Genomic DNA, 23,965 nt, shown 5'->3' on the forward strand with positions numbered 1-23,965 from the left:
ACCAGCCGACGTCTCAGTCAGAATCGGAGTCGGAGTCCACACTGCCGTTGGCAATCTCCCGCCCGTGACGGTTGACTGCGACTCGTTTGCCGAGTTTGTTTTCGGGGACACCATCACGAGCGGCTCCGAAGTCTAGGACCTCGATGTAGGTCAAGCTATCACGCTGCACAGCAGCGACACAACGTCTGTCGTTGAATTTGACTTGCCACACACCGCTGAGGTCGGTAAGAAGGTCACGAACGCAGGCGCCGGTGCTCACATCCCACATCTTTAGGGTTCGGTCCGATCCAGATATGACCTTTTGACCGTCGTGCTGGAAGCAGGTGATGGCACCAGTGTGCGCGCTCAGCATGTTCTTGCAATGACCATGCTCAGGATCCCAGATGCGCAGGGTAGAATCTGCGGCAGCAGAGACCAGGAAATCATTCTGCAAAGCAAGCAGACCGACAAGAGAGGTGTGACCTTCGAGATTGTAAAGAAGAGAGCCATCATCAAGTGACCAAACCTTGACCATGTGGTCCATAGCACCACTGATGCAGCGATTGCGTTTGGGATCCAGGACAACACTGTATACTTTCAAGGAATGGCCTTGTAGCGTGTGCAGAATCTGTCCGGTCGAGACCTTCCACACTCGCACAGTACAATCATAACTGCCGCTCACAAGGGTGTCCCCATGAGCTGCGATTGCGCGAACGGAATGCGTGTGGCCAGCCAATACTCGGACAAAATAAGGACAGTCTGTATCATCTGCAAGAGGCCCAGTCGGATAGTAAACGGGATCTCCAGGTTTCGGAAGTTTCCAGACCCGCAGGTTAGAATCCCGAGAGCCAGTGATAATCATGGGTTGCTTTGGCATGATCTGGGGCCGACCATTTGCGTCTCGTCCAATTTCAGTGGGTAGAACGATCTGCAAACAGCGCACGGTGGAAGTGTGGCCATGGAACACCTGAGTGCACCGAGCTCGTTCGATATCCCAGACACGGACAGAGCGATCAGTAGATCCAGAAACAAGAGTATTCCCATGGTATTCGAGGGCCCAAACACCACCTTCGTGGCCCTCCAGTGTAGCCTTCAAGGCGCCAGTTTTGGTGTCATATACATTGATATTTGTGTCATCGCTTCCAGTCAGAATCTTTTCGGTGTCAAACTGCAGACAGGTAACAACATGACGGTCATGGGCACGGAAAGCAATATGCTGAGGCTTGACTTCAGGCTTCATCCATCCTCGACGGATGGCATGGTGCCGACGATATAGGGACTTGTAGAGATACATTCCGCGAAGCGAAGGCAGACCGATTTCGGCATAAGGGACAGCTGCAGCTGCAGCGTTGGCCGCGGCATATGGTGCCTCCGAGGCGGCAACATCCCTCTTCCAGTCTGGATCATTATAGTCCACACCACTTCCGCTGGAGGAAATCTTGCGTTTCGCGAGTTTACGACTGGAAGCACGCGTGTTCGCTTTCCGCTTCGATCGTCGAGAGCCCAGAGCTGTCAGTGGGGATCTGTCGTTGGCGGCAGAAGAGGATGGTAGTGAAGATGCCTCATTGTCTCCTCTAGACCAAGGCAAGCTGAGATCTCTTTCAAAATCGTCCACACTGCTGCACTGCCAGCCCCATCCTTCCCGAATAGCTCGCTCTAGTTCACCCTCAGAAAGAAGGTAACCGTCAAGATCAAGAAGCTCTTTCCAGCTCTTCTCATCCGAGTTGATGATATGCCGCCATTTTTTTGATACTTGAGCCGCACGACACATCGTTTGCACATCCAGATACTTGACAATGTTCAAGCTAAGTTCAAGAGGAAGCAAGGCAAGGAAGTCGCATTTCAGAGTCGGGTTGACAACGTCGGCTACGAAATGCAGAGTCGGTTTGGGGCATCTTCGCAAGAATTGATACATCAGATAAGTCTTCAACTCTTCGGGAACGGAGTCAAAGTATTCCAGCACCTGGGGCATATCCATGAGCGATGGAGCGGATTGAGAGAAAAAGCTCTTGGTCCGAGAGGAATCTCCATCGTGAACGCGAACTGCCCGGGAATGGCGTGAAACGTTGTGGTCAAGGCTAGAATCCGTGTCCACATCAGGCCCTTCTGATTCAAAGGACGACTCGCCGTGAAGAGCATTCATGGCGGCGACTGGAGACAGACTAGGGCTTGGCAAGCACATATCCTGGGCCATAGCGTTATCGATTGCCGAAAGCTGGGAAGTCAGGTCAGGTCTTGGCTGCGATGTAGGTTCAGTTGAGGCAAAGGATGTGCTTTGAGTGGATGCCGGGTCGGAACCGGAGACTTCATTGGTGTCGACACTGTGGTTTAGTAGTCCCCGGTGCTCTGGAAGTGTAATATTTCGCATACCCCCCAGCCCAACCTCCGCTGAAAGAGGCGAGCGCAGCAGGGTTTCCCTGCGCGGGAAGTTCGCGCTGTGCATTCTCGGCCTCGGACCAGCACTTTCTCCAATACTGCCGACGTTGTGTTCTGTTTCAGGGGTGACGAGACCGGCGGGCGAAAGATGCGTTGAGGTTGATGCTCCATGACGAGTCCGTCGAGCCACAGGCTCCGACGGTACACGGGACGCACGGGTACGAGGGAGCGTAGACGGGCGAGGGTCGGGGTTTGAAACAGGAGAGACAGGGCGATTTTGAAGGTTTGGCAAGCCAAGTCGAATCACTGATCTGGGAGGAGCGAGTCGGCGAGCAGAGCTGCCGTCTTCGGAAGAGAAAGAGTTCACGGAGCGAATCAACCCGTTAGAGGACTCGAGGGCATCATTGCGTTCCTTGAGCTGAAAGAACATTAGCACTCTTTTGAAATACTTCGGGATAAAGCGTCAGAAGTAGTTACCTCGGCTCCTGCTGTGGCAGCATCTTCAGGTTCATTGAAAATGATGGACTTATCGCCAACCTTGAACCGGAGATTCCTCAGAGACGCGGGCGTTGGTGACGCGGCAAGGGGATACTGTCGGGCGTCGAGGTCCTCGACAGCCCGCGGGGGCCGTATTATAAGAGGAGGAAAAGAGGTGGTTGTAGTTGTGGTGGTGGTGACTACTGTGGTGCGAGTCGTCGGAGCGAAAGAAAACTGCCCGAAGGCGTTGTTCGAGGGAGCTGGCCCGAGGTCATCCTTCTCATGGGTATCCATGTCGTGTTTACGAGACTGCACAAGACGAGATTCGGAGTGGCGGGTGACATGAGAAGGAGGAGAAGCCAGCGACGCGTTTGGGTCGGGAAGGAGCAGCGAAGTGGGTTGATCTGAAGCCATCACGGAGCGAGCTCAGGTGGGGGAAAAAGGTCCAAAGATCACAGATCCGAGATCCAAGTAAAGAGTAAGTCTCAACCACCACTTGACAACCTCCACGGAAGACGAGACCATGTAAGTAAAATTAAGAGGACAAGAGCATGTTGGGATGAGACGCAAGGATGGTCAAAGGGGAGAAAGAAGCAGTGGCGGCTGACAAGGGCGAGAAAGTTGGGGCGGAGAACAAAACAAAATCGGGAGGTGCACGATGTCATCAACGCCTTCACTTTCAACTCGGGCTTTCTACGTTTCCTAAGGTTGGCTACTGGTCTGCACTGGTCACCCTCCTTCAGAATTCTGAATTTTCCCGAACCACTGAGGACGAGATCGGTCTCTCGCATATTCCTCTCGCGGGTCGAGTCGCCTTCAAGGTGGAAAACCTTGAACCCGGCTACCACCACCGTGATGCAGTGGCACTAGGACCGTTATTTTTGCATATCTTTTGCCATCCGCGTCGACTGGATGAATTTTCCAGATTGACCACGGCAGGAGAACTCTCAAGTCCAAATGAACCAGAATCCATCAGATAAACCTGTTTGCACCCTCACCCTCTCTCCACATTCAACCTGGTCCAGACACTTGTGCCCGAGTCGCCACTGGGTCACGTGGAGCGGGGCTCCCGTTCCCTGTTTCCGCCACTCCTTACAAGTTATTCCGCCCTCTTCCAAGGAGCCCTTCGACGGTATGAGGGATGCGTGGGGGATTCTGGTAATTTAGGGTAACTTATACTCCAGGCATATGCCCAACCACTGTGATCTCCAGAGCAAATAAGGGGTACTCAGATTCTTCACCCCTTCCTGACTTTCTCCCCCCCATATGTACCCTGCGCGTCACCTGCAGGTACCCTAGCCCATTGGACCCTTGCTCGTGTTCGATAGATAACTTTGTTTCTCTGAATCAATCAGGTTGTTTATTCCCGTGTAGCTTCTATTCTCACATGAGCTCAACTAGACAACCTGGAAAGCATGATGCCTGATGTTCTTCAATGCCACGTTGGACGGTAAGATCCGTCGATATACTGTCAACCCGAGGTGTCCAATTTCCAATATATGAATGTTATCTCCCGTTCTATTCTAAATGTACTGTGTTTATACCTCTGCACCATGTAGATTGCCATCGGGAGATTTCAAGCGGCTGTTGTCTCCATGACACCACGCCACTGCACACAGGGCATAGGACCGTTGGACAAGGTACCGTCCATCCTCGCTGCCAAGTTTTTTTGGGCCGTATCCGGACAACGGCAATATCATTCAGATTTGATCGCACTCAGTAGCAAAGAGGTTTCTGCTAAGTCTCAAGTGAAGCTTCCTTGATTTCGTGCGGGCGCTATAGTGTTTCCAGTCCAAGGCCTTCGTTCTTTTTTACAAGGGTCTTCCCCACGTTCGCTGTCAAGGAGATCCCGAGATTGGAACTATCACAAGGCGATGATGCGCGAGTATCATTAGCGCTGATATCGAGGGGATGAGGCAGTGAAACGGATATTGCTTGTGTGACACAAAGAATATTGTGGAAGAAATGAATCGATGTAAATATGATCAATAGGACATGGTCCGCTGTTTCCAAATTAAGTCGGGTGGAAGAGATTCCATTTGACGGCCAAAAATGGTCAGATGTGGGCCCTATGCCCATGAGGTGATTGATCATTGACGGGGCTTGGTAGAAGGATTAGGGATATGTACTATGACACGGCTGTTTGCATGTCAGGCCGGTCAGCACGAAAGACCCTGGCGTATCGACGCCGAACACCGTGCAATTGTCTTGCGCCTCTTTAATCTTCCATTAGTGTCCTCCCCCTGCCATGAGAAAGTGCCCTCTTTCATCATTATCAACATGTCTCCTGTCAAAAGAAAGAGAAAATCGAGATCACCTGCAACCCGCTCGTGGCGGCATCGCCTCGCCGCCGATGCTCTGAAGTCACGTCGGGCTAAACCAAGCCACCAGTACCCCGCCTGGGTGAGTACCCTGTCTTGAATTGCTCTACTATTGAATTTCCCTACTATTGAATTTCCCTACTATTGACTGAAGACAACGAGAGATACTGATCTCAAGGAGGCTCAAAGCCTAGAGCTGCTGAAGATCGCTGTGCATGTCACGGTAAGTACATCGCCACACTTCACTTGACGCCCCCGACTCTTGCTTTCCCTGTGGCCATGGTGTGCATCTTCTGAATTGACTCATAGCTCGCTTTCGTACTCTTTGTGCGGTTGGTTTCCTCGTGCAGATGACTTGGCACCCGCCGACTCAAGTTATAGTGAGCTTCTGCCGGAAGAGGCATTCCGGGATCGATCACTCAGCAAAGCAAAGGTCGGACACATGCGCACCTATGAAGACTTCCTCTCTGGAAACCAAGGCAGCTTCCTGGCAGGAAGAGAATCCGCTTCGGTCCATGCGAAGAATCTCTTAACCGTAGCCAAAACAGAGCGGTCGGACGGATTCAAGGACCCCTGGGTGAAGATGATTCATAGAGGCACAGATCAGGTGGCAGACCAGATTTTAGATTGCATGGTCTGGCAGTTTCCCCACCCCCGGGTTGGTCCTGGCTGATCTTTCTCTCCAGCAAGAGATCGGGGTCGGACTTGCACGCCGCAGGCTTGACACACTGACACTCTACGTGAGGGCAGAATCCGAGCCCGATAATGGGTCGCTTACTATGCTTGAGACCTACGTCATGAGATTTGTGTATGGTGGGAAGCATGGGTTTGCAGACGAACTCAATGGTATCATTGACACCATTCCCGAATCACGACCACCGAGCGATATCCGTAGGTACATTTACAGAGTGTCTCGAAAGTTGGCCATGCTCAAAGATGCTCCAGCGCCTCTCAGTAAGCTGAACTGCCTCTGGTGATGCTCACCAAGGACTGATAAATATTAGGCCACCGGCAGCTCCGCATCGTCATGACCTACAAAGAAGAAAGCGCCAAACGAGCCGCCGGGCTCGCTTTTTCTCGGCCCCCGCTGACAATGACGGAAATGATATCCGGGCTTCTGAGCTTGACCAAGACTGGGACAAGCTAATTGAAGTAGGCGGAATTTTCGACACGGGTTATCATGCGTTAGCTCATCATCCAAACGGTTGTTATTGTTATTCTTTGCTAACAGTCAAAAGTACCGAGCTCGCAGTCAGCTACTTCCAGTCCCATTCATAGTATTCTCAATCCGAGCTTACGGAAAGATTGAATACTCAACGAGGACCACTACACTTCCTAGCATGACCAGAGTGAAAGGGCGAGTTCACCGAAGGCTTTGCAAATTTGAGCCCATGTCATTTGATATCCATTCGCGACTGTCAAAATATAGTTGCAAAGAACAACACAGACACGACCGCCTAAATCGGCTTTTTAAGACCAACTAGGAATGTTCCAGGTCGACAGGCACTGGCACAGACTCGCACTTCCCATCATGATGTGGACAGGGAACTGTTTTTAAAATAAAAGATAAAACAGCATGAAGTGTCAGAGCTTTTACAAGCATTCTCTTGGATTGGACTCTCAAAAAGGTTCCATTTAAGATCTGGGATTGATCTGCACTAGTGTTTCAATGTGGGCTTGCGCAAAATTCTTCCACGAGAATGAAAAAGGTAAGCCAGGTGCAGCATATTCCCTATTCTAGCCCCGCCATCAGGATTGTTGGTATGATCTACGAGTAGCCAATCAAGGCGAAACATAAGCGTGAAGAACCATGGAAACGGTCACGACTATTGTGTGTTGGGCGTCCGGTTGCGTGGGTGGACTATTGAGGTACCATTAGCCGCTAGCTTCACCGACCATTTGACATAGCCGACCTATATTGGAATCGAGAGCCCCTCCTCTCACACCTGTCAAACCGGGCGTTTGGGTTCAATAGTCTCGCCGCTGCTGTGCTTTTTGGTATGTGCACTGCCATAACGTTCGACTGTCTCGTGCATGCCCGGTTGAATCTGCACGACCTCACATTGCTTGAGCACCCCTATTTTCCCCTGCACCTTAGACCAGATCTCGGATCAAGTGACTGAAGAGGCATGGCGGTCTGCGTCTGAGATTACGCAGAATGTTTAGTCTGATGGGCGCTCGGCCAAGTGCGGGCAATTTCGACGGGCAAAGCCCGATCTCGAGCAGAGAGGATTGTCCCGGGGTGTCACTGCACCTTGTTGCCGTCATCTGTGGGTCTTAGACACGGCACAAGGCTGGAGGATGGAGCTGCCCGGGCATGACGATCATCGTTTCGATCGATTTTGCTCGGACCAGCTGGATAACACAAGGCTAAAGCGTGGGTTGCAAACCAGATTGGAGGTTCCATCAAGGCACAATCGTTACCCGAGCATGACAGCGTTGACAGGCAATTAACCTGTGACATATGCAGGAACCAGGGCAGGGGTTCCACGTCGAGTGTTTCATCGTGAACCTCGGAACCACCAAGTAATCGGCTGCGAACGCGGGCACAAGCGCGGGCTGTGTTCTAGATCTAAGTTTATTAACCAAACTACTATGGAATCCGCGAACAGTGCAAACAACGGGACACATGGAGGGCGATCAATTCCCTTCTGTGCTGAATGACAAGGATAAGGAGGCCAGGCACGGTATTTGTCATGGGAAGAGACAAATCCGCAATTACGTTGGCGATCGGAGCTCTCGCACCGGCGGACTGGGTCGATACAGTCTAAATTGATCGAGAAGATCGACTGTTCCTGATGGAAGTGACGAATTGACGCCGAAGCTACTGCCGTAGCGGATCCATCGGCTCACCCTTTTAGGCCAAGACACGAATCCACACAGGGCCGAGGGCCGGCCGGTCGAGGAAAAAAGCACAGGGCAGAAAAGGGGGGGATGAAGGCTCTGTGGGGACTGCGAGCCTTGAAACCATAATCATGGGTTTGCGGGCGCACGATAGTAGATTTATCAAGCGCCATCTTCCGAACCCGATCTCGAGGATTGACGATTTCGGAGGATTCCAACGATTAGGACCGGATGCGAGACACGTGCAGTTTAAGGTTGTCCCGCAGCAAGGGGGTTCATTATTTTTACAGCGGCATCCACCTGCGTAATGGTATGGGATTAAGATATCCACAATCTCCCTTCACAGTAATGAGAGCAATCTATCCATGGGACTCCGTGCGCCAGGAACCGCAGTTTGGCCATGCCTGGTTCAGGGCATGAATCGGACCAATACGTGTGTCTCCTTGGCGATGCAGGAGTGGGTGCCTGTCGATACTTTCTATTCTGGAGAGGAACAAACCAAGCGTCGCTCAGCTTGCCGATCCAACTCCATTTCGAAAAGCAAAATAAAAATTTGAGCAATTAAATCATGTCCCAAAGATGCCTGGGCTAGGAACGCGGATGACTGGCGTACCAATGGCAGCCCAGATGCGATCCACACATAAATGAAACACAGCCGTGTGAGCATGGATTCTGCCCCAAATGGCCAGGAAGGAGTCTAGTTCCCAAGGCATTAGCCCATGAGACCTGATGTGGGTAGCCCCTATTAGGTGTGCTGCTGTGTACAATAGAGGGACTCGATCATGTTAGCACTAAACGTGTGTTCTCATATATTAGGTTCTCTAGTTCTCACCTCCCCTTTAACTCTTTTTTCCTAATCTTTTGCACTCATTTGCTTCCGACCTCAGGTCTAATTTTTTTCCCTTTTCCTTAATTATATTCTAATCCCGCTATCTTTTTCACACTATCTTTCTTACCGGTACGTTTGGAGGCCTGAGGATCCCTTCTAAATACAAATTATAGCTGTGCCTGAGAAGGGAACCGCTGACCCGTCTGTGGAGTAGATCTGGCCCGGGAAATTACCTGAACTCATCTACGCAATTGAACAGTTTCGCATGACCGGCCTTTCCTTCTACATCGCATCTTCCTATGGCGAATCGAGATCCCTCTCCAGTGCATGTACCTTTACGAACTTCCAGTCGGAACTTGCTGCGAGCCAGCGCAATGGATAACAACGAGGACATGAGCACCACGGAGCGCAAGTCCTCAAAGGCGCAACGCATACTAGGAACCGACTTACCCCTCCCCAATGGCCGGTGGGATAAGCCGCAAAAGCCCAGGCGATCAAGCCTGCGAACCCCAGACGAATCTTCACGGCAGCAACGAGGCAGCTTCCTGCCTTTTCCCTCGGGTGAAGCGGTCCCACCTCAGAATTTACGTGTTCGCGCCTCATCGCCGTTGTTAGGCCACGACTACCGATCCCAAGATCCAGCTCCTCCGCTTCCGAAGCCTTCGAAAAAGGTCCATCAGTCCGGTTCTTCTTCCACATTATTTTCCTACTTTAGCTCCAAGGATAAAGATACATCCTCGAAATCCGTCAAGTCCGGTAAATCTGGGAAATCGAATCCCACAACACCAAACCATGCTAGTCTTCAGCCCCGAGTCCGCCACGAGCTACAGGCACATCCCAATGTGACATATCAACCTCCACAAGCCCATACGCCACCAAGGGAAAGTAAGCGAAAGCTTCGCCCTCCCAGAATTGACCTTTCGATCCTCTTCCCGAAACCTCGCAATCCCGCCACTCAAAATCACCTCTTGTCTCCTCAGCGAGTTACCAGCTCTCCCTCTCCTGTCTCCACCGTCGCTTCGGATTGGCCCTCAAACAAGGTTGACCGTGTAGACCAGCTCGGTAGCAACTCAGCTGCGCGGAAGCTTCAAGTCGGAGAACCAGTGCCTCCACGGACCTCGGCTATCCAGCATGAGACTCCCAAGCCTCAGAATGACCGATCGGATCTGCTGTCGATCCCCGAGATGAAAGATGGCGAGTGGTCACCGCGTTGGGAGAACCCAGAACGCACAGTCGGTACGAGTGAGATTGATCTTGCCCTAGACCGATATGCAGGACGCCGGTCCCTGTTCAGCCGTTCCAGTGTTTACACCGCCAGTCGGGAGCAGCTGCATCAGGAGCAGCAACGCCCTACGGAAACGATTCAGCAAAGACGTACGCATAGCCCCGCCAATGGCAGACCCAAGGATCTATATTTGTCTCCTACATCCCACGCCGATGCAAGCCGGGGCCAGAGCAGGAACCGCACCAACAGCAATACGAATAGCACGAAGACAACGTTGACTAAGAAGAGCAGCAAGAGCACCTTGAGGAATAAGGACCTGCAGAAATCCAGTGTTCTCTGTCTTTCTTCATCCGAAGACGAGGATTCCGACCAGGATACCACGCCTACCGGGAACAGTACCGGCACCAAAATTCGAAATTTCAGGGACAGCGTGGCTACCTATGGTGACTACGAACCTGAGATCTACACTGCCTCAACTGCTCACGCCACAGTCGGCACACCGACATTGAAGAGATTTGACCGAGATCGTGCACCCTCTACCAGTAGCCGTGGATCCAGCCAAGTATCTAGCCGGAAATCAAGTCACATTCCTCCGATTCCTCAGTCGCGCAGACATACTTCCAATCCGTCCAGCAACACGTTGTCTGCCGTGGCCCAGCGAAAGTCTAGCCAGCCTCGTCGGACAACCAAAGTTCCTCTTATAGCCGACTCGGATATTTTGAACCAATTCCCGCAGTCGGGCACGCGCACGCCACAAGAGCTGAAGGAGCTGAAGGAAATAAACCGGAGAAGCCGAGTCATTGCAGTGACCCGGCAAGAGCAGGATCTTCTGGAGGCGATGCGAGTCCGTAAGGGCAAGATCACGCCGAGTATATTGCAACAAAATGCTCCCCAGGTCAATGGCTCTCAGACAGACCGCAGCTCGGTTATGTCTGGTCCGTCGCGGGATTCATTCTGTGAATCGGATACATCTTTCCTGCGTCTCAGTGCAGCTTTCCCGCCTTTTCACACCCAGTCAGACCAAGGTGCATCCCACATGGACAAGCATAGTTCTCCCTCGCAGAGTTCTGGTTCTGATACTGAACAGAAAACTGGTAATTCGATTACCTCTCCCCGGTTCAGTATGGGCTACACCGAGAGTCTTCCATCCCCCGCTGACAGCGGTGCCTCCCCACTTACGCCAACCCTCCCAATCCATCGCTTCTCTCCGCTACCATGCCCGAAGCCACCGCCTCGTGGCCCGCCCCCGGCCATCCCAGAGGATCGAGAAGCAGCACACTCGCCGTCGCACCGACAGCAGCGAAGCTATCATGCTTCACGACAATGGCGAGCAGCGCAAGCACGATCTTCCTCTTTGGTCGTTCGACTTTGATTGGAATCACGACCGGACTAGCGTGGCTGCCGTGCATTAAGATCTGCATCTGCATGCTTGACTCCCGATCACCGACTTCCTGGATTCCAACCACACATTCACTTCCTATTTCCTATCCCAACTGCTTTCGCTTCTTGTACATACAACCTTTCCCCCGGTCGGACTCGACCGCCCCGGCCATTCCCTTCCTACTGGAGCATTTTCCTTACCGGCGTTTCTTGCATGAGGGCGTTGCTTTTTGCTTTTCCTGACCCTCTCGGGCATCCTGCCTTGTGAAACTTCCTATGACTCGCCGAGTCCCTTACAATACCTCCAAAGAATACATATACCACGGTCCTTAATAACCGACTATATCTCGCACTTCAGCCAATTCACATAGATTTTGAACCCAAAACCCTTCGCAAAGAACTAACCATAGCATTTCATCGGAAGCGAGCGAAGACTAGATCGTACACACTGCTCGGGAATCCAGAGTATACGTAGAACCTCCTCTGCGCAATGACCTCCAACAGAGACGCCAGCCCTAATGTATGGCTAACCTGCATAAGGGCAGAGCCCAATCACACGGTGGCTGGACGAGCCGGCGCCGACGTGGATAGGCACGCAACAGATCGACATCACTAAAGACACACACAAGTGGACTGCTATTGCCCCCGTTTCATGCATTCTTTCATCTAGGGCTTGTTGGGAGCGAATGACGACGACAGAATTTTTGGGGGTGGGCAAGGAGGCGGTCGTACAGCGTGGACACGGGCTTGACGTCAGGCAAAAAAAGCCCCTGGCTGGGAGGCGCCCAAATGGCGCTCAAATTCTCCCTAGACACCCGCAGCTGATCTTCAGAAAACCCAACTAGTTCACAACCTAGTCAAATCTTGTGCTCTGAAAGTCCCGAGTCTTAAACCTCGTCGTATAGCCCCGTGATCCACACCGCTGGTCTGCATGTTAAAGCGGTTCCCAAGGTTTCTATACCCCGGATTCCCGTTTCGCGTGTCACCTGTTCCTCGGCCACTCTCTTCAGCCCTTCCCAAAGATTCCCCTCGCGCACTCTTTTACGGTTTGCTTGTGGGTGCTCTCTCTCTCTCTCCTTTCCACCCCAGCTACCTCGCGCGGAGCTCCGCCAAGATCGACACCCGAAGCCGAAGCCCTGACGCCAGGCCCTAGAAGATCTTCGAATCCCATCAGTGTTGCGTGTCGCTTCTGCCACTTCTCTGCCAGGAGCCTTTGTCCTGAGACTCGATCTTTGTCGTTCCCTATTACTCCCCCCGAATATTCTCGCCTCGGCGACCTGTTTGTTTTGGCCCTGTGCGGAGACTACACCCACCCAAGCACGCGAACACGTTTTGAAGCTTTGTCGCCATGGGAGATCGCTCGCAACGTCAGCCGTCATGGGCGCGGGATGCGACGAGAAATGTGCCTTGGATTCTGGTATGAACTTGGAATAGCAAATTTAGCAGCACCGGGCTATTCACTGACTCTTGGTTTCCTCTGTCGTAGCTTACAGCGCAGTCCACTGCTTTCGTGTTGGTAGGCCATCTCAATTCCCCCGCGAGTCGAGCGATCGCTAACAATGACTCCTGTGCGTAGTTGGCCCATTACTCCCGAGTCATGCCGCCAACCGGTGGAAAGCGATACCTGACCTCGACCGCGGTCTTCTTGAATGAGGTCGTCAAACTGGCCATTGCACTCACAATGGCTCTCTACGATGTCTCGAAGACCGCCCCGCCATCCCTCCCTGCTACATCTCTCTTCTTCTCCCTCACAAGCGCCGTGTTCTCGGGTGATAGCTGGAAGTTGGCTATCCCTGCAGTCCTAGGTGTCCTCTCCAATTCTCTACAGTACATTGCGCTGTCCAATATGCGAGCAGCGACCTTCCAGGTTATATTCCAGCTGCACTTCTTAATGACGGCGGTCTTCGGTCTGATATTCCTGAGACGGAGCATTGCGCCGCGCAACTGGGGTTTACTGCTGTTGTTGGTGCTTGGTGTTGCTCTGGTGCAGATCCCCGATGCCAACTCCGAGCACATGACGTTGCAGGAAGATGGCTCTTCGCTCCACTTCCCGCGGTCTCTTGAGGAATGGAAGGCCGTGAAGGGTGGTGGAAGTTTGCATAAGCGGTCTGCTACGTACGAAGGCATCGAGGAAGATATTGAGACCATTGACCCAAGGCTCAATGCTGCGATTGGTCTACTATCCATTGTTGGAGCTGCTGTCGCGTCTGGACTCGGGGGGTGTCTATTTCGAGAAGGTCCTGAAAGACAGCTCGAGCCATACTTCTCTGTGGGTGCGTAACGTGCAGTTGGCTGTTTACTCTATCTTCCCGGCTCTATTCATTGGTGTTGTCTTCCGCGATGGCGACAACATCGCCAATGAGGGATTCTTCCAGGGCTACAACTGGGCCGTCTGGGTTACTATTGTTGTTCAGGCTCTTGGTGGCATCCTCTCTACCTTCTCCATCAGTCACGCACAGAGGGATGCTAAGTCTCTAGCAACCACTGCCACCATCATCACAAGCATCGTTGGAAGCTTCTGGCTTTTCGACTTTGAGCTCACGGCAAGTGTATGCAATCCATAATCCCCTTGTATCCGCAGAGCAATGCTAATATGGCAATCACAGTTCTTCATTGGATCGGCTGCAGTCCTAGTCGCCGTTCACTACTATGGTAACCCTAGGTTCAGCCCATCGGCCAAGATCCCCCCGCCAATCCGCGTGGACTCGTACGAAAAGGATGGTGGCGATGACGGATCGCCTGTTGCACCACCTAACGAGATCTCCATCAAGCTGCCAAGCTCTCCCTTCTTATCATCCGAGGGCATGTCAAGCTCCAGACCCACGTCTCCCAACCCGGGCCATACACGCGTGAGCTCAAGCCGGAATGTGAGTAGCAGCAGCTATTTTGAAAAAGAGTAATTTTGCAGACAAGTATGAGCTTTCTGTTCTACGACTCTCCATTTTACGGTGATACGATCTTGGATACCTGATAGATGAGACGACCACGCCAGTGATTCGCAATGACCTAGGCTGTAACTGATGTATGCCCCATATCAGGGCAATTTGCTTGCGAGCGTGTTATATAAAGTTGCAAAACCGTTGGGCGATTGATCATGAATGCATATATACGAAACAATGAGATGCTTTCATATAACCAATGGAAGTCGAATTTTTAACGTCGTTTCTGCTCAGGCACCGGAACTGGTCCACGTGCCCTGGTCCTTTCTACAACTTCACTTTTATCACTCCTCGAATCCATCGCCCTTCCCCAGACCTTTTCCAGTACTCATTGATGCTTCTCATTGTTCACAACGTGAAGGATGCCGTTTTCGCAGTCCCATATCTTTGAACCGTCCTCCAAGCGGCGGCGAGTCGACAATGAGTCTGCCAGCTCCCAGGATAGCAAGACTGGGACAGATACTCAGAGGCTCATCGATGGTGCCCAGCACCCGCATCACTCCAGCTCATTTCTTGAAGACCACTTGTCTCCCGAGGACTGGATTCCGTCTCTTCAAAATGCAGGTTCTCAATTGGATGCTTTTGGTGAGTAATAATTTCTAAATGACAATCCAATCTGCTGAGTGACTTTCAGACCTCGAACTGCTGGCTCAAGAAAGTGAAATGAGCAGTTCAGCTCAGCATGGATCTTCACGGGGACACCTCGACGGGGTCAATCCTCAGGGTTTCAGCAGCCCAGTGCCCCAACCCAGAGGTCACGTTTCTTTGATGGCGAGTAATCCGGTTACCTATCTCAGGCTGCTTCGATACTGATTTTCTGGCAGCAAGTACAAGCATGACGCCCCTTCGGCTACCGGTGTCTACACCGGATATGACGTCTGGACCACCTTCCAGTCCCTTGATGATGCTCAAGAAAAGGAAAGGAGAGTCCCGAACAGCACAGAGCCCGCAAGACTGCAGACATGATCTGAGTCAGTACCACACAGCTCAGCCCACCCCACAGCTATCTTCCTCATTCCAGCAAAACTTGGAAGTGTCATCTTATAAGCGGAGCCACCAGGGCCTCTCTTCGCCTTTCGCCAAGCTCCCACCCTCTGTCCGTGGTATTGTACTAGTCTCAAAGGATGAACTGCCCGAGTCGTATCGATCCTTGTTCTCCTTCCCGCTCTTCAATGCCATTCAGTCAAAATGTTTCCAGTCGATATACAATTCGAATATCAATCTCGTTCTCTCTGCACCGACCGGAAGCGGGAAAACAGTCGTGATGGAGCTGGCGATCTGTCGACTCCTCAACGTTCTGAAAGACGAGCGTTTCAAAGTCATCTACCAGGCACCGACCAAATCTCTATGTGGTGAAAGATTCCGTGACTGGAATTCCAAATTCTCTGCGTTGAACCTCAAATGTGCTGAACTAACTGGGGATACCGATCATAACCAGCTGCGAAGTGTCCAACGCAGCCAGATAATTATCACAACGCCTGAGAAATGGGACAGCATGACACGCAAGTGGAAAGATCACGGGCGTCTGATGCAGCTGGTCAAGTTGTTCCTCATCGACGAAGTCCATATCCTCAAAGAAAACCGCGGTGCTACACTTGAGGCTGTTGTGTCACGAATGAAAAATATCGGCTCGAATGTCCGATTTGTGGCTCTCAGTGCTACTGTCCCCAACTCGGAGGACATCGCTACTTGGCTAGGCAAGGATGCGACGAATCAGCATGTCCCCGCGCAAAGGGAACATTTCAGCGAGGACTTCCGTCCCGTCAAGCTGCAGAAATTCGTATACGGGTATCAGTCCAACGCGAACGATTTTGCTTTTGACAAAGTCTGTGGATCCAAGTTGGTCTTTCTGAATACCTCAGGCGTCCGCTTCGCATGGCTAACCGATACCATTAGACTTCCTGATGTCATCGGAACGCATTCATGCCAGAAGCCGATCATGATCTTCTGCTGTACTCGGAACTCGGCAGCAACTACAGCTAAAGACCTTTGTCGTTTGTGGAACATGACGAACCCACCTTCTAGGCACTGGAAAGGCCCTGGCAGGCGTATTGAAGTCAATAATGAAGATCTTCGAAGTATGGAACCCTCTTCAAATGTTGCGGAAAGCCTTGCTGACAAGACAAAGCAACGATTTCTGCTGGAGTTGCATTCCATCATGCCGGACTCAGTGCCGGCGACAGACATGCGATCGAAAAGGGATTCTTGGATGGCCTCATCAATGTCATATGCTGTACTTCGACTCTCGCCGTCGGTGTCAATCTGCCATGTCAGCTGGTGATCATTAAAAACACAGTCGGATGGCAAGAAGGGGGTTGCAAAGAATATTCCGATCTCGAGATGATGCAGATGCTCGGCCGCGCTGGTCGACCTCAATTTGACGAAAGTGCAACGGCAGTTATCCTGACAAGGAAGAGTCGTGTACCTCACTACGAAAAATTGGTTTCCGGCTCCGAGAGCCTCGAAAGCTGCTTGCATCTCAATCTCATCGACCATTTGAATGCTGAGATTGGTCTGGGCAATGTAAGTGATGTGGAGTCGGCCACAAAATGGCTCGCAGGCACTTTCCTATCTGTTAGACTCCGTAGAAATCCAACATACTACGAGCTCAAGGAGGATGCGAGTCAGGAAGATGAAGACAAGCTTCTGCGGCAAATATGTGAGAAAGACATCAAGCTTTTACAGGAATACAATCTTGTCGACAATAGAAGTCTCCGATCAACCCCGTTCGGTGATGCCATGGCGCGGTATTACATCCGATTCGAGACTATGAAGACTTTACTCTCGTTACAGCACCACGCCACAATCTCGCAAATTGTGGGTGCTATTTTGCCCTTGCCATTTTGCCATTCAACGTGTCACAAAACTAACGAAAGCAGCTCGAGGCAATCGTCCAAGCTGAGGAATTCCGCGAAATTCGTCTCAAAGCAGGCGAAAGATCACTTTATCGCGAAATCAATCGTGAACCTGGCATCTGCTTTCCTATCAAAGTCGACATCGCCCTGCATGCGCATAAGATCTCGCTTCTTCTACAGTCAGAACTAGGAGCAATTGATTTTCCCACAGACGAGCAATTCCAAAAACACAAGTTCTCTTTCCAGCAAGACAAAAGCCTTGTCTTCAATCACGTCAACCGACTAATACGCTGCGTCATTGACTGCATGGTTGCGCGAGAGAGTTCGGCTGAGATTTTGAATTCGCTGGAGCTTGCGCGAAGCTTCGGGGCTAGAGTTTGGGACCGCTCGCCTCTTCAAATGAAGCAGATCGAGCAGATTGGAGTGGTAGCTGTTCGGAAACTGGCTGCAGCGGGGATAACAGATATCGACGCTCTTGAGAGTTCTGAGGCTCAACTAATCGAGATGACGCTAAGCAAAAACCCGCCCTTTGGCGCAAAACTGCTGACGCGACTAAAGGAGTTTCCGAAACTGCGCGTGGCTGTGAAGATTGTCGACAAGGTATGCTACCATGGCTTCAACTGGTTGAATATCTCTACTCAAGATTGAAACAGGATTCAAAGTTTGGAAATGTCAAAGTCCGCTTCCAGGTCGAAGTTGCCTTTATGAATGAAAAAATCCCATTGTTTTTCCAGCGGAGACTTATCTATGTTTGCTGTTTGGCGGAGACGTCTGACGGCCGATTGATCGACTTCAGGCGCATGAGGTGAGTCTTCGCCAGCTGTTAACGTGATTCTAAATGCTCAAAACTCGCTAGCGCGAGTAGACTTCAAGATGGGCTGAATATCACTCTCATGACAGAGCTGAAGAATTCAGATGACTACATAATCTGCCACGTCATGTGCGATGATATAGGTGAAGTTTTCTTCGAGGTCTAGATGAGCCTTGCTAATCAATGAACAGCTGGCACTGCAAGGAAGGCTGAGATGCACCCGAATGCTTCTTGCTTGTTCCCTGCAAGGTCAAGAGGATCAAGCGCCAAGGACAGTATGGCGGAGCCCGCAATGAAGATGACCCAGCTGCAAGCCAAAAAACAGTCTGAAACCAGGCTCACATTTGACGACTTTGACGGAGACGATTTGGAGCTGGAAGACTTTCTGACTGCAGCGCAGCGTCGAGACAAAGCAGAACAGGCTGCCAAACCAAAGGGATCTGAAGTCGAAGAAATTGACTGGATGTCAATTAGCGACTCCCCAAGTCCCAAGCGTCGCCTAGAGACAACAAAATTCAAAGCTGACGACTGGATCGCTGACATGGGTTTGCTCGACGAGGACGACAGAGGGCCAACCAGACTTCCGAATGGGAAGTGGGCTTGCAATCATAAATGCAACGATAAAACGAGGTATGGACACACTTGGTTTCATGGATAGGATACGCTGATTCCAGTAGCTGCAAGCACTTCTGCTGTCGTGACGGTCTGGAGAAGCCACCCAAACCCAGCAAATCGCGGATTATGGCAAATGACAACTCTCCTGGCCTCAACCAGTTGACTCTGCCAGCTACCATCAAGAAACAAGACGCCTCAAATGGTGGACCTAGGAACATCCAAAAACCCAAGTCTAAGAACACTACAAGCAGAAAGAGCCGCAACCTGTCGACAACCAAATCTTCCACCGCTCCTGCCAAGCGAACCTCGTCATTCAAATCTCAGCTGCGAACCAAGCCTATCAGCAGTAGAACCCAGCCAATTATCGAGAAGGGGGGACAGGAGAGCCCTATCCGGATTAGTTCCAGTGACTTTGAAGATTCGAGCTTCGCCGACCTAGCAGCCCCAACGGGGCTTCTGGCACGCAATGCGCGCAGATCTGACAAATCAAACTCACCCGTAATGGAAATGGCGCAGTCCAACGAATCTGAAGACACTTTTATCGACCCAAGGTCTCTTTCTATCGAGAATAGTGACAAAGATCTGATCGTGCCTGGTTCAACCAGGACGGTTTCCACCGCATTCGATGCGGCCACTCCGACGTCCACAATTCAAAACGCTCAGCACCGTCGTTTCCAAAAGCGCCGATCTGTCTTCGACATCTGGAGTGACGATTCTCTCGAATTGGAAACAGAAGTCTTCACACACCCGGGTATCCTTGACAGCTCCTCTACGACCGCGCCTTTCGCCCCATCCACTGCAAACACAACCCACAATCTGAAACGCACAGCCCAAGTTCTTGAGGAGACCCACGGTAATGTTCGAAAACAAAACACCCAGCAAACATCGCAGGGAACCACTCAAGCAGTGGATGACCTGGAGGTAGGGGAGCCGTTCCATACTGAAGTCGAAACTGAGACCGAAACACCTTCGAACGCCGAAGATGCTCCCCTAGGCTGGGAGGACATTGACAGACTGATGTTCGAAGAATATGGTCGCTTTATTAACTTCGACTGAGCACTGGAATTCTTTTCTATCAAGAGTGAGTGAGTGTGTCTTGCTCAGGAAATGGCTCTGACGCTCAAGCCCGGACGGGTCTGATGGGCTCGGTGCTTCGAATTATTCATAATCTATATTTTATATGGACCTTGAGGGCTGGGTGCATGTTTTAATGGTTATAATGACATGTTATATCAATTTAGTCTAATATTATCGAATGCCCTCTGTTTTGACCGCTGTCCACAATTCAAGAAGTTCAGAGGTGTTGCCAAGGTTATGCAGCCGGAAATACCTTCCGGCGTAAAGCTGGGAAAACATGGTCATATGGAAAGCAGGATTTCTCTGAGTAAACATGTTCTCCAAATTGGTCTCGTATATGCCTAATGCTTTTTGGATAATGTGCCTATTTTTCCTCCCTTTTCGAGCGCTGTTTGTTCTTGCCATTTAACCTGCCTTCCTCTCTAGTTACTTATGATAAATCACTCTACACTCAGTCTCATTGGGAGCATCGGTATTATGACCCCATGCCACAGGACATTATGTGCCGAACATTTAGCATGCTGGGAGACTGTATGAAATTGACTCGGTCATAATTATAGATAGCTTCAACTCGCAGAAATTGGATAGTCTCCCCTCCCCCAAAATTGAGTCTTATTCCTTCTTTCAACCGATCTCATTATCCGGGGTTGTCCCTTCAAATGGTGTACGATCTCTGTTCACCATTTGAGAAGAACGCGTGATAAGCTCACAGGGTCTATGAGCCCACGAATGATACAAGTAAGCTTTGCCATGCCTCGGCCAAGAGTCTTGGCCTCTCTAAGTTTGAGGGTCTCCACGGCCTTCCTAGACGGACGCCCAGTGGTATTCCGTCGGAGGGGGCGCTCAACAAAGACACGCCATCCACCTCCAGGGGTGCTGTGGCATACCTGCAGCGACGAGTGAACAAGTCAAGAAGATCTGATCCTTGTTGGATTATGGCAAATGCGCCAAAGTTTAGACAATCAAGCCGGTTCTTCAAGGATCGAACCCTAGCTCCTGGCGAGGGCTCGGTGATAAGGAGCGGGAGTAGTTTAGCTCCCCGTGAATGGTTACAATAGATGTGGATCACTTCATCACGGACGTCCGTCGGGACTGTCGCTAGCCTCTGTAATTGTTGGACCCTTGATCACCCGCATTAGATCTACTCTCAACTGGGCATACTGATATGGCGAATCGTGCTTAGATCTGGACCCCTTTTGTCCTAATTTGGGCCACTCCCCCGCTTTTCCTCAGACCAACCCGCCAGTCTTCAGGCACGATGTCACCTTGATTGTTATCTCAGGACCTCTAAAGTTTGTCATAGAGATAACGTGAGATGATCTTGAAGCTTGAGCCCTGCTTTTTCTCCACTTTTTCGCGAATCCCTCACTCGGACCTCTCCGAAATCTACCTAATTTGGCAATGCACTAGATCGAAGAATACTTCTTTGCCTCCGAATCCCCTATGCACAAGATATGCACCGCAAAAGGGTACAGCACACAGCCATCCAATTACTCGCGTGAAGAATATAGAACGTGACCCTATCTACCAGTAAGCTAGTCGCTTCGAAAGCCACCTTCGTGCCCGGTGGCTTTTAGTGTCCGTAGCTCGTAGATCGACGTTTGGGATTCCTCAGAAAGGCAACAATGCGAGTCTTAGTCCCCAAATGATGCGATAGGCACTATGTCGGATGCTGGTCATCAACTCATATCTTCCAGGATGGTGAAGTATAGGAAATTATTTAAAGAGCCATATGTCGCCAGGCTTTTTGGCTTGCTTGATTCAGCATCATTCTCCTTTCTCATCTCTTGACTGTGACTCCTGAAGCCTTCACAATGGTTGTCATCAACAACGTTGCTATTACCCTTGTGGGTCTGGCCTCTATCGCCTCGGCCGCCCCCGCCACCAAGGTCGGCAGCAAGTTCTCGCTCAACCAGGTTGCTCGTCCTGCTACCAAGGCCTCCAACTTCGCTGCCAGCTATGGTCGTGCTCTTTCCAAGTATGGTGCTACGGTACCCTCGCATATCGAGGCTGCTGCTGTCGCTAGTGGTGTTGCAACCACTACCCCCGAGGCTAACGACGAAGAGTATCTCACTCCCGTCAACATTGGTGGTACCACTTTGAACTTGGACTTCGACACCGGATCGGCTGATCTGTGAGTAAACCTTTCTTTTCTGCTCACCGAATTTCCGAGCTAATCATTTCCTAGATGGGTATTCTCTACCGAGCTCCCTTCTTCAGAGCAGTCTGGCCACTCGGTGTACAACCCTAGCAAGAGTGGAACCAAGCTGAACGGATATACTTGGGATATCTCCTACGGTGATGGTAGCGGTGCCAGCGGTAACGTCTACACAGACAAAGTCACTGTTGGTGGCGTTACTGCTTCCAAGCAGGCCGTTGAGGCTGCCCAGCAGATCAGTTCCGAGTTCCAGCAGGATGTCGACAACGACGGGCTTCTGGGTCTGGCTTTCAGCAGCATCAACACCGTCTCTCCCAGGGCTCAGAACACCTTCTTTGACAATGTCAAGAGCTCACTCGCTCAGCCCCTGTTCGCCGTTGCCTTGAAGCACGGCAAGCCCGGTGTCTATGACTTTGGCTTCACAGACTCCTCCAAGTACACTGGCTCCATCGTGTACACCGATGTTGACAACTCCCAAGGATTCTGGGGATTCAGCGTTGACAGCTACAAGGCTGGAACCAAGTCCGGTGCTGGTTTCGACGGTATCGCTGATACTGGTACTACTTTGCTTCTACTTGACTCCACCATTGTCTCCCAGTACTACTCCCAGGTCAGCGGCGCTAAGAATGACAACAACGCTGGTGGATACGTCTTCCCTTGCTCTGCCACTCTACCCAGCTTCAGCGTCTCTATCAACGGATACACTGCTACCGTGCCCGGCTCCCTGATGAACTACGGCCCCTCCGGCGATGGATCCTGCCTTGGCGGTCTCCAGTCTAACGCTGGTATTGGTTTCTCTATCTTCGGTGATATTTTCCTGAAGAGCCAGTACGTCGTCTTTGATGCCAGCGGCCCCCAGCTTGGATTTGCTGCTCAAGCTTAAGTTTGATCTACCTTGTGGATTGAGACAGTCACTACCTTTGTTGAGCATGAAATGGAAAGGAGCCAAAAAAAACATATAAGATTGACTATAGCAGACGCGGATTCAATGTGAAGCATCTAGTCTTCATGCCACTATGAACTAGATTTGACTTCTCAAGTTGATAAGCAAGAACTTTCATGTATTCTTAATTATAACAGTAAAGGCTCTCAAGTAAAATAAGAGCTTCATTTGTACTAAGAAATTGGCGACCCGCGAGATAAATGCCGGAAATGATTGTTTCTGCGCCAGAAACACCTGCCTTTCCACTTTTAAGGTAACCCTCACCTTGTGAAACACGTTCTTGATACGCTTATTCATTTCCGTAAGGTTGAACAGTTGAGAAAGACGGCATCAGTAAGCATTCCGTACTTGTTTCGTGTAGATAGTCAAAATCATCAAAGTCAAAGAACGTAGATCTACAAACTATAGGATTTGCGCTGCAACATGACCAAGGAAAATTCTAACTCTTGTAAAGCTTTTGCTGGCCTTTACCAATGCAATTGAGAAGAATTTTCAGACTTTTTTAAAGAAAGGAAAATCAAGTAATTCACTTTAAAAACATTGGTAAACAGAAATGCAGGGAGAGGCGGAAAAAAACCGAGAGAACACAGCCGCCATGCTCCTTTGGGTAATCTTCCCGATCGTCTGTAAGTACCGTGCAGCGGGCGGGTCCATAGCCGGCCGCCAGGGGGTGCTCCGGGATCTAAACAATTTCCCTGGTCCTTTGAGATCAGATCGAAGGAAACACAGTAGCAATACTGATATGAATCTCTGTAGTCAAGCATCTGATATGTACCATGGTTGGAATAGCCCGGATTATCTCTCCTATTGTGTTCGGCCAAATGATAGCCGAATCTACGATCGGTCAAACACGTGACGTTACGTGCTCCTCAGGAGTCAATGCTGGATCAATCAGCTTCATTTTTCATTGGCAAATAGTGCTGTATACTGTCTGTTCGTTTTGAATACTTTATTCATCACAGCCCTAGCCACCTTCCAGCTCTGATTATTCATTCAAGATCATTACCACACCTGGACTTACAAAGCTTCCCGCTTATTACCTTACCCGTATTCTTAGGTAATGACATAATTTTTTATGACCTCCCAGATTTCACTCTATTAGGACATTCATCTATATTGGGTCAGTATTATCTATT

The 23,965-nt window shown here is 50.8% G+C and overlaps 5 protein-coding genes across 5 annotated transcripts; 4 read left to right on the forward strand and 1 right to left on the reverse strand.

Moving 5' to 3' along the window:
- Nucleotides 1-13: 13 nt before the first annotated feature.
- On the reverse strand, nt 14-3,246 carry N7477_010118 (F-box/WD repeat-containing protein; the record flags this gene model as incomplete). Its single annotated transcript, XM_056971779.1, has 2 exons — nt 14-2,773; nt 2,833-3,246. 2 exons carry the CDS (start codon nt 3,244-3,246, stop codon nt 14-16), a joined length of 3,174 nt encoding a protein of 1,057 aa, XP_056818758.1.
- Nucleotides 3,247-5,112: 1,866 nt separating this feature from the next.
- On the forward strand, nt 5,113-6,300 carry N7477_010119 (uncharacterized protein; the record flags this gene model as incomplete). Its single annotated transcript, XM_056971780.1, has 6 exons — nt 5,113-5,235; nt 5,308-5,376; nt 5,463-5,485; nt 5,535-5,730; nt 5,780-6,107; nt 6,158-6,300. The coding sequence occupies 6 exons, from the start codon at nt 5,113-5,115 to the stop codon at nt 6,298-6,300; spliced, it is 882 nt and encodes a 293-aa protein (XP_056818759.1).
- A 2,900-nt stretch (nt 6,301-9,200) lies between these two features.
- On the forward strand, nt 9,201-11,423 carry N7477_010120 (uncharacterized protein; the record flags this gene model as incomplete). Its single annotated transcript, XM_056971781.1, has 1 exon — nt 9,201-11,423. One exon carries the CDS (start codon nt 9,201-9,203, stop codon nt 11,421-11,423), a length of 2,223 nt encoding a protein of 740 aa, XP_056818760.1.
- A 1,356-nt stretch (nt 11,424-12,779) lies between these two features.
- Nucleotides 12,780-19,707, forward strand: N7477_010121 (uncharacterized protein; the record flags this gene model as incomplete). Its single annotated transcript, XM_056971782.1, has 14 exons — nt 12,780-12,848; nt 12,918-12,947; nt 13,008-13,636; nt 13,683-13,980; nt 14,038-14,298; nt 14,748-14,955; nt 15,005-15,145; nt 15,195-16,448; nt 16,499-17,187; nt 17,250-17,825; nt 17,879-18,030; nt 18,082-18,179; nt 18,228-18,666; nt 18,714-19,707. 14 exons carry the CDS (start codon nt 12,780-12,782, stop codon nt 19,705-19,707), a joined length of 5,838 nt encoding a protein of 1,945 aa, XP_056818761.1.
- Nucleotides 19,708-21,542: 1,835 nt separating this feature from the next.
- N7477_010122 (pepsin-like aspartic protease) lies at nt 21,543-22,769 on the forward strand (the record flags this gene model as incomplete). The annotated part of the gene is made up of 2 exons (XM_056971783.1): nt 21,543-21,862; nt 21,917-22,769. 2 exons carry the CDS (start codon nt 21,543-21,545, stop codon nt 22,767-22,769), a joined length of 1,173 nt encoding a protein of 390 aa, XP_056818762.1.
- Between the last annotated feature and the right edge of the window lie 1,196 nt (nt 22,770-23,965).

The sequence above is a fragment of the Penicillium maclennaniae genome (genome assembly GCF_028827695.1).
Source record: "Penicillium maclennaniae strain IBT 15551 chromosome Unknown utg000008l:1.0-3552695.0:1.0-3555053.0, whole genome shotgun sequence".
Lineage (NCBI taxonomy): Eukaryota > Fungi > Ascomycota > Eurotiomycetes > Eurotiales > Aspergillaceae > Penicillium > Penicillium maclennaniae.